The sequence below is a fragment of the Rhinoderma darwinii genome, chromosome 3, assembly GCF_050947455.1.
Source record: "Rhinoderma darwinii isolate aRhiDar2 chromosome 3, aRhiDar2.hap1, whole genome shotgun sequence".
Lineage (NCBI taxonomy): Eukaryota > Metazoa > Chordata > Amphibia > Anura > Rhinodermatidae > Rhinoderma > Rhinoderma darwinii.
In genome coordinates, this window is record NC_134689.1 from 177,454,613 (window position 1) to 177,466,928 (window position 12,316).

The 12,316-nt window shown below is 48.2% G+C and overlaps 1 protein-coding gene and 1 long non-coding RNA gene across 6 annotated transcripts in view; one reads left to right on the forward strand and one right to left on the reverse strand.

Moving 5' to 3' along the window:
- The window catches only part of DOCK4 (dedicator of cytokinesis 4), a 376,034-nt gene that overhangs the window by 191,269 nt on the left and 172,449 nt on the right, over positions 1-12,316 (reverse strand). Inside the window, exon 1 of one of the 5 annotated variants that reach the window (XM_075857086.1) lies at positions 11,400-12,316. This exon is cut by the window's right edge and continues 128 nt beyond it. The exons of the other annotated variants lie outside the window; for them this stretch is intronic. Coding sequence (XP_075713201.1) covers positions 11,400-12,316 — 917 coding nt within the window. The remainder of the gene's footprint in view (positions 1-11,399) is intronic. 5 annotated transcript variants of the gene reach the window in all.
- Positions 11,911-12,316, forward strand: part of LOC142749278 (uncharacterized) — a 45,914-nt gene continuing 45,508 nt past the window's right edge. The window contains exon 1 of the long non-coding RNA XR_012882395.1: positions 11,911-12,316. This exon is cut by the window's right edge and continues 62 nt beyond it. This is a non-coding gene — a long non-coding RNA (uncharacterized LOC142749278).

The window sequence follows — 12,316 nt, forward strand, 5'->3', positions numbered from 1 at the left end:
TAAAATATCAGGGAACCAGTAGTCTCTAATACTGGGCTTATTTATGAGACCAAAACTTAAAAATAAGCCCAAAAACTTCCGCAATCCACTGCGTTTGTGGGGGTCCAATTTTGGCCTCTCCCATAAAGAGAGTCGGGGTTCTGGGAGATAAATTGTTCCGCATAGATGTTGGTCTGCTGGACTATTAAATCTAAAAGGGCGCCTGAAAACAAAAACCTTTAAAATAATCAATGGGGCTGAAATCCATAGTGTCAATTTGAATGCCTGAGGGGGCTGTAAATTCAGGCACCTGGGGGGTATAATTGTCCACAGCTTCCCATGTCAGCTCAAGCAGAGCAGGACCTTCTTCTGCGCCGACAGGGGGGTGCAGACTCAGAGTCACTGGATAGAGATGAAGATGAAAGCACGAACTGTGCTTCACCTTCACTTGTGCTGTCCGTATCGGAACACAACATTTCATATGCTTCGTCGGTTGTGAAGACTCTTTTGGCCATAATTTAGTTCAGCTACTAACAAAAAATTTTTGTAACTTTTAAAAAAACTAAATTTTTTTTTAGCAAAAACTTTACAGCGCTACACTCAACTACGAAATGAGAACAGACCAGTGACCCTGCTGTATTCAAAGAGTAAGCGTAGACTACCTACCAGGGGGAAAACGAAATGAGACGTGGCATTGCTACTTAACAGGGAACTCGGGCAGTGGGCAATCTAGGGACACAGAAGGGTGACGGCGACCAGGTATTGCGACTGGTGATAGCTGGGCACAGATCACACAGAAGGACACTGTGGGTGACTGAAATTATATAATTATAAATGTTATAACTAATGGGCACCAAAGGGGGTGATCACTGGTCTGTGGGCACAACAGGGGCAGATCACTGTGTTTTTTTTTTTTTAAACAATCTTTCACTGTCCTCTCACTGGCTTCTGACTCTGACAAGCTCTTTGACAGAAATGAGCTTGTCAGAGCCGGAGATGCCGGCAAAACAAGTCTCCTGCACTGTGATTTGCCTGTCAGTACTGACTGGCCAATCACTGCTCTTGCCGGCACGGGACCACTCCGATTGGTCCTGTGCCGCGAGTCCTTCTCGGCAATTGTCTTTGACACTTGCGATCATCGACGCTGTCACCGTGTCTGTTGACATAGTGATGGTTTAAAGCTTGGGCGTAACTGTACGCCCTATTGCGGGATATCACTTTGATTCCGGACGTTCAGTCACACCCAATCGCGGGAATGGGTTAAATCTAAAATAATTTTTTTTGTCTACAGCTCATATGGAGAAAGAAGTACCTCCATGGAAACAGAATACAAAAAAACCCTGTAGTCTGATCCTGCAGTCATAAATTACTTCTTACTAATCTACAGTAGGATAGTGGGCAGATGAAAGAGGAGTAACACATGACTACAGAATATGTCATACCCCAACAACTATTAAGTAAAAACTGAGGAAGGGTAGACAACTCATCAGCTAGCTAGCTCTATCCCTGTTTCTTCGAATATTTTTATAAATTCCACAGTCTAGTACAATCACAGGGACCAGACATACCCTAAAGTTTTAGTATTGAAAGTGGATTATCCCATACATGACTAACAGAATGACTGTAGTAAACAGAATACATACAGATTACAATGTACAGAACAGAGGATTTAGCAAACCTGATAAAATCTCGATTTTAGTATAGCCTCACTGGACGTTGGTGTGAAATGTGGTGACTGGAACATACTTTGGCAGCTTGTATAGATATGTCTAGCTCAACCATTCAAAAATACAGTTTAGAAATGTGGAGGCCCTGAAACTGTATCCCAAGTTAAAAACCCATAAGTGACTAGCCACATATTTATAAAATATTCAAACCATGTTTTTAAGATTTTTAGGACACCTAAGCTAGATCTTAAAACTGGCTGAGGTTGTGGCTAGGGGATTTCTTGCTACTTCCAGCCAATTGCTTTACAGAAACGGAGCACATGTATGACAAGTCAGACCTGGAAAGAGCTAATTCCTGTGTTGTAACACGATGTAGTATTAAAGACATATATATTTTATTAGCCATTTTAAAATACGTAGTGCAATAAATCTACAAATTATTAAAAAATTACTATTTTGCACCAGAACGTGCATTTTATTAATCTATTTCAACCACAGATCAGAAAGATTTTTATGCACATAACCTCACAATAAATTATGGGGAAAAACATCAAGTGTATTTATAATTGTTTTGCAGATGGAAATTATTTTCACATATTATATAAAGAAGCAATGTGGCACGTAGTCACATAAGTAGCAAGAGAATGTGCTAAGTGAATGCCAATGATAACAAGACACTTCCACATTCTGTCTAGTGAGATTTTTTTTTATCATTCTCCATGTATGAAAGATCAGAAGTTGAATAGAGTGCACAGTGAAAAAACTCTACGTTTAGGCATCATGCACACAGCCGTAGCCGCTTGCACGGTCCATGATTACAGCACGGACGGTCGCGTAGTGTCATCCACAGGCCGTCTGCAATCACGGACCATACACACAGAAGATGTGCATTTATTTAAATGGGACCGGACCGCAATTGCCAGTGGCAGATCATTATTAGGGCGGCTTGAGCGGCCGCCCGGGGCCCACGGCTCCCAGGGGGCCCATGGCTGCCCAAACTGCACATGACCGCACGGACCCCCTCATGCACGGTGGCGTCGCTAGCACCGGAGGGGGCCCCGGTGCCAGGGCCGCACCTGTCATGAGGCGAGGTGAGTTTCTGCCCGAGTGACAGCCATTAGCAGCCGTGGTATGTGCTGCGATCTCTCCCTGTGCTGCTTTAGAAGCTCCCCCTTCTCTGCTCTACACACCTCTCCTGCTGCAGTTACTAGTCGGGACGTGACGGAGGGGAGACTTTCTGCGGCACTGTGTCGGGCCTTCAAAGCTGCTGAACGGCCTTCACAAATATCCTGCATAAAAGGTAAGTGCATGTGTGTTTACAATGTGTACTTTATATGTGTATAATGTGCACATTCGTGTGTCTGATGTGTACATGTGTGTATGTATGTATATAGTGTATGTATGTATGTATGTATATAGTGTATGTGTGTATGTATGTATATATAGTGTGTGTACGTACGTACGTACGTACGTACGTACGTACGTACGTACGTACATATTGTGTGTGTGTGTGTGTGTGTGTGTGTGTGTGTATGTATGTATGTATGTATGTATGTATGTATATATATATATATATATATATATATATATATATATATAGTGTGTATGTATATATGTATATATAGTGTATGCATGTATATAGTGTAAGTGCGTATGTATATATATATATGTGTATATATATATATATATATATATATATACACACACATACACGTGTGTGTGTGTGTGTGTGTGTGTATATATATTATATATATTTCTGCAGCAATGCCGCAGAAACTAGCAGAAATTACGCTGCAGAAAAAAGCACCATTTCCAGCCATTTTTACTGGAGAAAATGGTGCGTATTTGAATGCGATTTTTACAATGTTGCGAGATGGTGACGCAGCAATTCAGTCCATTATCCGCAGCAGGAATTGACATGATGCGGCACGAAAAATACACACCACGGGACAAAATTTCTGGTCGGAAATTTTATGCAGTGTCTAGATGAGAATTGTGAAATCTCACTCACTTTGCTGCTACTGTATTCTGCATATTTTCCGGGCAGAAAATTTGCAGTAATTCCGTTAAGTGTGGAACAGCCCTAAAACCGTAGCAGCAGAGTAGATTAGATGTGAACAATTCTGATCCACACGCTGCGTAAGTAAGTGAAAAAAAAAGCCCAGAAATTGACCTGCGGTGCGTTTTTTTAATTCCGCAGCATGTCAATTGTATTTGCGTAAACATTGCTTATTTGTTTCGGGTTTTCCCCATTTAATTCAATGGGGAGGTAAAACCCACAACAGATAGCAGATGTTATGTAAAAACGCAATTTAGAAAAAATTAAAATCTTATACTTGCCCAGAATTCTGTTTCTTAGTCCAGGCCGGCCTCCTGGGATGACGTTTCAACCCATGTGACTGCTGCAGCCAATCTCAGACTGCAGCAGTCATATGGGATGAAATGTCATCCCAGGGCTGCAGTGTAGCGACGCTGTGTAGCACTATATACAAGGGGGGAGCGCTGTGTGGCACTATATATATAAGGAAGGGAGCGTTGTGTGGATCTATCTATAGGGGGCTGTGTGATGCTATCTATAGGGGTTCGTGTGTGTTTGGCACTATCTACAGGGGGGTGTGTGTGTAGTGCTATCTAAAGGGGTGTGTGTGTGTGTGTGTGTGTGTGTGTGTGTGTGTGTGTGTGTGGCGCCATCTACAGGTGTGTGTGGCGCTATGTACAGGGGGGGGTGTGGCGTTATCTACCGGGGGGTGTATGTGAGGCGCTATCTACATGTGTGTTTTGTGTGTGTGGCGCTGTCTACAGTGGGGTGTGTGTGGCGCTATCTACATGGGGGGTTGGCGCTATCTACAGGGGGCACTGTGTATGTGGTGCTTTATATTACAGTGTGTGACACAATTATAGTCAGGGGCACAGTGCATGGTGATATTATATTTAGGGGTTGCAGAAATGGGTCATGGCCGGGAGAAGTCGTCATGAGCGCTGGATCGGATGGAGAAGAAAAGAGGAAAAAAAACTACTATGATCTAAGACGTCGTCACCTGTGAGTCACTGGATTTGTAGAGAATCTGTCCCCTGACATGTTTATTATAGGAAATCCTTGTATTCCACATAAAGTCTTTCTGAAGTCCAGGACTTATAGAAAAATTGGTGTTACCATTCCCCTTGTCAAGAGGATGTGTCCCTGTACAGTGTGATACTGTCAGTATGTAGGGACAAAGCCCTGTGACAAGGGGAATCGTAACACCCATTTGTTAATGCTTGTGCAAAAAGGTATTGTTAGCAATAGTTACGGCGCGGCGGTGGAGAAGGGGGGGCCCAAGTATGGGTAGCAGCCCAGGAGCTATGGTCTACTTAATCCGCCACTGGCAATTGCGAACTGTAAAATTACTTGTCCTGAGTTTTTGCGGTCCACAATTGCGGCCCCCACACGGTCCATGTAAACCACAGTCGTGTGCATGGGCCCATAGAAATGAATGGGTCCACAACTCATCGCATTTTTGCGGATTAACTGCGAATGCAAATACACGGTCGTGTGCATGAGGCCTTATATCCAGCATTTACAAGGTTTATTGGCTTTAGGTCTTGTGAAGGTTGGGAGTTTAATGTGGCTTCCTGGGCTGTTAAACATTAAACACATTATATGCATAGCAATAAAATAATCGTGCAAATAATGAAAAGCAAGGCCAAAAAATATACATAACTGTAAATGTCTAAATTATAAACGCACTGATTTGTAAACTATATGCTACAGCAGCCTTTACTACACTGTGGTTCTAGTAGTATAAAGTCATAAAATAGATGTTCTATACACGCAGGCAGCCAATCGCAGAGAGACACAGCCGGAAATAAAAACCACCATAAATACGGTCAGATTTTGAACTTTTCCAAACTCTCAACAGAGGCATTTAAGCAATAAACTTGAGTATTTATTTCTGTTGAGAACCTTCTCAGCCTGACAATAAAACAAGTATATTAGAAAATAATGACGAATATACAGCTTACACTGAGAGGGAAGCCTACCAATTAAATCACAATGAACATACGTTTTGTTGCACCAGGTCACTTAATATATACAAATAGCACAAAAGGCGGGTATTAAGCCAATAGTCTAATTGCCGTTTATCTGTTCAGTGGCAGAACTAGGTCACTAGTGAATACAGTGGAGCAAAGCATGCTGGATCTTGGAGATTTATAACAGTCAGAATGGCAGAGTATGCCTGGGCCTGACATACTAATGTATAAGTGGTAGTTCTAAGTAATTAGTAAAAAATAAAAATAAACAAAAAATACATGACTTAAGGTATGTTTGATGCTTCCGCTATCTACGACCTTACACCCCAAACCCCAATAAGAGACCACACATGAATTTTGGTGTAAAGGCCACAGCAGCCATTTATTAAACACACCTTTTTTCTGAAAAAGAGCATAACCATAAACACATCATAACTCCATGATAACATCCTGCTCTATTTCCCAACTCCAGATAAAGGATCCTTGAAGGCACTTCAATCATTAAACTCCATCGTTTCCTTATTAGGTCTGGACCCCTTACCCTACAGCCGTTCTGCACCTGACCCGAGGGCACCAACCATGTCCAAGACCTCTCTCTCCCTTCCTGGGGACCCTGCCCATCAGGAATATATATGAGCTGGGTAACCACTCCCCAGCCCCTCCAATACTATCCCGGGTTAAACGCCCCGAGTTCTCTTGCAACAATCTCCATTGTTGCTTCTCCTTCTCATTCCGTGCCTCCAAAGACCCCTCCTCCTACCGCCATTGCTACTGTGACAAAACAAAACCCCAACCGACAAATTCCCATAAACAGGAGAAAATACTGGGAGGGCGGGCGGGACAAAAATTTCTCCTGTTGTCCAGCGGGAAAGAGGGCTGCCTCTTCCCCGCATGGACTTATATACTTTATTCTCCACCCACCACATATAGATACATTTTGCCCCATGCCCCCTTTCACATAACCCTCCCATCCCTACAAATATAGCCTAACACATAATACCTAATACATAATAGCCTAGAACTCCCAAACACCTAGTCATGCGCTTGCTTCATTACGGCTGCGCCTACATTACGCTGGGCTTACTTGACTTAAGGTATGTTTGATGCTTCCGCTATCTACGACCTTACACCCCAAACCCCAATAAGAGACCACACATGAATTTTGGTGTAAAGGCCACAGCAGCCATTTATTAAACACACCTTTTTTCTGAAAAAGAGCATAACCATAAACACATCATAACTCCATGATAACATCCTGCTCTATTTCCCAACTCCAGATAAAGGATCCTTGAAGGCACTTCAATCATTAAACTCCATCGTTTCCTTATTAGGTCTGGACCCCTTACCCTACAGCCGTTCTGCACCTGACCCGAGGGCACCAACCATGTCCAAGACCTCTCTCTCCCTTCCTGGGGACCCTGCCCATCAGGAATATATATGAGCTGGGTAACCACTCCCCAGCCCCTCCAATACTATCCCGGGTTAAACGCCCCGAGTTCTCTTGCAACAATCTCCATTGTTGCTTCTCCTTCTCATTCCGTGCCTCCAAAGACCCCTCCTCCTACCGCCACGACAATCATGTGTGACCCCTTACACATGATTGTCCCTCCACAACTGCAGGGCTTTCTCCATGCCCTCCTTAATGTCCAAGGTCCACATATCCAGACCCACCTCGTTTAGATGAACACCATCCGCCCTGAGGAAACCTACCTCTCTACCCTCCAACTCCTTATGCCTCACCACAACACCGCCATTGCGTGCCACAAACCTGCCAACTACCTTGTTGACCTTTGCTCGCGCTTTGTTTAAGCTATGTATGGAACGTGCCTGCCGCCACACCTTGCGAGCCACAATATCAGACCATACAATAACCACTCCTGGGAACGCCGACCACAACCGCAAAAGGTCAATCTTCACATCCCTCACTAAATCCCTGGACGACCGAATGCCCAAATCATTGCCGCCAAGGTGCACCACTAAGATATCCGGCGCCCTGTCCAATCCCGCATAAAATTGTACCTCTGGTAACAGCCTACACCACAGCATGCCCCGCAGGCCCAACCATCTGACCTGCACCTCTGCGTGATCCATGCCCAACTGCCGTCCGGCCGGACGAACATCAGCACGCACACCTCCCCAGTGTACGTAGGAGTGCCCCCTGATCCAAATCAAGCAGGGACCTGCACCTAAAACAACACAAAACAACAACGTAACTACTCCATATCCACCTCCAGCACATCTTATCACCACCGCCTCAAAGCAAGTGAGGCCGCACATACAACCTGTATCTGTCTGACTCCCACCTACCAATCTTCTTAACCATCGCCGGGGATAAACCCCACCGAGCTGCTTCCGTAGCTGCGCCAATTCTAAAGGAATGAGAGCTAAAACCTGCTCCCCCTCTGCCGGACAACAGGATACATTTTTTGAACACCTGTGAAAACTGGAATTTTGACAGAGACAGCCCGTCTGCATGAACCAACAAGGATGCCGGGCCCTCAGGCCTCACCGCAACAAACTCCCGAAAACAGCGGACCGGGCACACCCGCGACCCTGGTAACTCATACAAACGCACCACAAAACCTCTCCCCTCCTGATCTGTCTTAGATCTACGGAGCAAACAAGAAAGGCAGGAGCCATCCAAATCCACATCAGCATACAATAAACCCCCTGCCACACTCTTACTGGCCGACACCAACTCCGATATCCGGAACGCCCCAAAGAAAGCCAAAGAAAAGGCCAGTGTAAATAGCCGCACTTCAAATGCTGAAACACAAACCTCCCTCAACAATTCACAAATCGCTACCAACAGCTCAAATGACACCGGCTTCCTGAGATCCCTAACTGCGGAACCCCTCCTGAAACCCTTCATTGCCTGCCGCACCAGAAAGGACTTAGTCACGTCCTCCTCACCTTTCTTCTTAAACCAAAAAGCCAAGGCCGACAAACTGCGAGCGACCATTGCTGCAGACGACCCCTCACTGTACGCATTTCCTATAAAATACAGCACACACGCCTGCCGATCTGCAATACCTGCCTGCGCATTTTCCAACAACGTCTCCCATACTTGCCACACCGCACTGTACCTCTGCCACGTGACCGCACTAACCGACCTTTCCACAAGCGACATCGCCATTGTCACACCACCTTCCACAGATGCTCTGGACAAGGCAGGCCATGAGACTCCGCCCCCGGCGCCAGCAGACGAAACCTGTCCCACTGTTGACGAGAAAGGGAATCAGCCACAGAATTCAGCACCCCAGGAATATGCACTGCCACAAAATGCGCATTCAACATCAGACCTCTCAAAACTAAATGTCGCAATAGTCGCACGACTGGCGGAGAATTAGCTGTCTGCGCATTAACAGCCTGAACGACACCTAGATTGTCACATACGAAACGCACTCTCCGGTCCCGCAGACAATCCCCCCACAACTCCGCAGCCACCACAATCGGGAACAATTCCAGCAGAGCCAAGTTACGGACAAAACCACATTCATGCCATGTATCAGGCCAAACTCCTGCACACCACTGCCCCTGGAAATAAGCCCCAAATCCACATGCACCTGATGCATCAGTATACAGCTCCAAGTCCACACTAGACACCGGCTGATACATGAGCACCGACCGCCCATTATAGGTCTGCAAAAACTCCCCCCACACCAACAAGTCAGCTTTCACCTCCGCCGACAACCTAATGAAATGATGAGGGGAATGCACCCCTGCGGTAGCATTCGCCAACCGCCTGCAAAACACCCGCCCCATGGGCATAATCCTACAAGCGAAATTCAAATGCCCCAACAAGGATTGCAAGTCCCGCAATTGTATCTTCTTCCTGCGCAGCGCACTCGCCACCAACTCTCTCATCTCCAGCAACTTATCATCAGGCAAGCGACACTCCATGTTATCTGAATCAATCATGATTCCCAAAAACTTAATGACCGTCGTGGGTCCCTCAGTTTTCTCAGGCGCCAAAGGTACCCCAAAATCCATTGCCACTCTCTCCATAGTGTGTAGCAATCCTGCACACACATAGGTACCCGGCGGACCGATAAACAGGAAATCATCCAGATAATGTAGGGCAGATTGCACCTGCGCCTCCCGACGGACCACCCACTCCAAAAACGTGCTAAACATCTCAAAATAAGCGCATGAAATGGAGCAGCCCATCGGGAGGCAACAATCCACAAAATATTCCTCCTGCCAATAACATCCCAGCAAACAAAAACTATCCGGATGCACCGGCAATAAACGAAAAGCGGCCTCAATGTCAGTTTTCGCTAACAGAGAGCCCTTCCCGTATTTCCGAACCCAAACAACCGCCGCATCAAAGTTAGTGTAACTGACCGCGCACAGGGCCGGATCAATGCCGTCATTCACCGACTCGCCTTCCGGATAAGACAAGTGATGAATAAGGCGGAATTTATTCACCTCCTTTTTTGGAACCAAACCTAACGGGGAAACACGCAAATTCTGAACAGGCGGGGAGGAAAACGGCCCCGCCATGCGGCCCAAAGCCACCTCCTTCAGCAGCTTATCCGTAACCAGATCAGGCCGCGCCAAAGCAGACGACAAATTACGGACTACCCCGTCACGTCCAACCGACGTACAAGGAATCCGAAAACCTTCTGAAAATCCTAACCACAACAAATCCGCCACTTTCTTATTTGGATAGCCCCTTAAAAACGGGAGCATCCTTTCCACCCTCACCGGCGTCGCCCCTCTTCTGCTCAGCATCTCCCTGCCTGCCCTTATGCTTCTTGAAGCATCTGGACAAACCATGGGCGCCTCCGCAACCGGAGCACTCGTGCTTGTACCTACAATCTGGGCCGAACTTGCAATGCCCCTCATTATACTGCCAGCAACACCCCTTTCCTGAGGATCCTGACCGACCCGCTGCTGACCCCTGACCGCCGGCCGCATCACGAAAGGGCTGCTGCCCCTGTTTTGGCGCAGACATCAGACGCATCCATAAACTGATATCCTTGTGATCCCATCGCAACGACGGGCGCACCGACTTCCGCTGACGAAACTGTTCGTCATACCGCAACCACGCATTACCACCGTATACACGATACGCCTCCCCTACCGAATCCATATAACAGAATAGCGCCGAACAGTTCTCCGGCGCCTTCTCACCCACCACACTAGCCAAGATAGCGAAGGCCTGCAGCCAATTCGCAAAAGTCCGTGGAATCAAACGATACCGCCGCCGCTCCTCCTCCTCCTTCTTACTTTCATCCGGTTTCCACCGGTCCAAATTAAACTTCTCTAACGGCAGCAAAGAAAAAATCTCAACATATTCATCTTTCCATATCTTTTCCCTAATCTCCACCTTCAAATGTGCCCCCAGCGGGCCCTCAAAACACACATAAACCTCACCTTTAGCGGCGTCAGCCAAACGCACATCCTCCACCACCTTCTTAGCTGTACTAGCCGCCTCGTCAACTGCTTTTCCCACAGCCACTACGGCACCCACAACCGGCGCCACTTCACTAACACCCGCAATCACTGCCGCAGCTGCACCAGAAATCGCCTCATTAGCAACCGCACTCCCTGCCGCACTAGCAGACGCCTCACTAGCAGCGCCCCATACCCTCGCTGGCGACTGCTCTACGCCTGGCACAATTCTCATAAAATACTCCTGCATCCCTCTAAACAACAATTGCATCTGTGACATTGACAATATCCCCCCCACATCCCCCCCACACATCCCCGGCACCACATCAGTGGTAGACTCACCCGTACGTCCCTGAGGTGACCTCCCAGCGGACGCGTCCATCACTCCAGATAATCCAGGCGTCGGTCGTGACGATCCTAGGGAGTGGTGCTCCTGCACCCCACGCTCCCCGTAGCTCCCCGCACTTCCAGTCGCTGCTGCTCTAGGCTCCGCGGAATGCGGCCCGTCCACGATCCTGCCACCCCCTGGTGGCGTGGCATATTCAGAACGACAGCCCTGCCGATCCAGTCCTTCTGCAGGGCTGTCAAAATAAAATCTTCTTGTAGTCGTCGCTGCCTGTATAGCAGACCGCTGCCCCCCCTCGTCCGGATGGGGCCCGGCGTCATTCCAAGAAGTTGCCCGGGTACCTCCGGTCGCTGTCGCCGCCGCACGCCTCCCTGCTCCTGCAGGAGGCGATCTCGCTCCCCATCTAGATGCCGCCCGCCTCTTCCTGCGGGTCGGCGCTGGTGTCCTGATGTCTGTCCGCTGAGCTCCTCCGGCACCTGGAGCATCGGCGCCGGAGAAAGCCGTCACTTCCGGACCTGCGCGCGCATCCGGCCCCGCACGCACATCCGGTCCTGTGCGCGCATCCGGTCTTGCGCGCGCATCCGGTCCCGCCTCCACTTCCGGCGTTGTTGTTGAAGACAGGAGGGAGGAAGATGGCCGCCGCGGCCCCCCCCCTCCTGTCACCTCCGGTCTCGCCCGCCTGATGGGATTCCTCCCAGACCTCCGTGGACCGACGCCAGGGTGCAGCTCCGGACCAGCAGGAGGAGGAGGGTCCCTGGAGGGGCTCCCTCGGCGCCGACCAGACCGAGGCGTCTCTGCAGATGAAGGCCTCTCCTGAGGCCTGGAACGCCTGCTGCTGCGTCCCTCACTCTCCTCTCCAGCCGCTGGAACCGGAGGAAGAGCCCCGGCAATCAGCGCATCCAGCCATCCCACG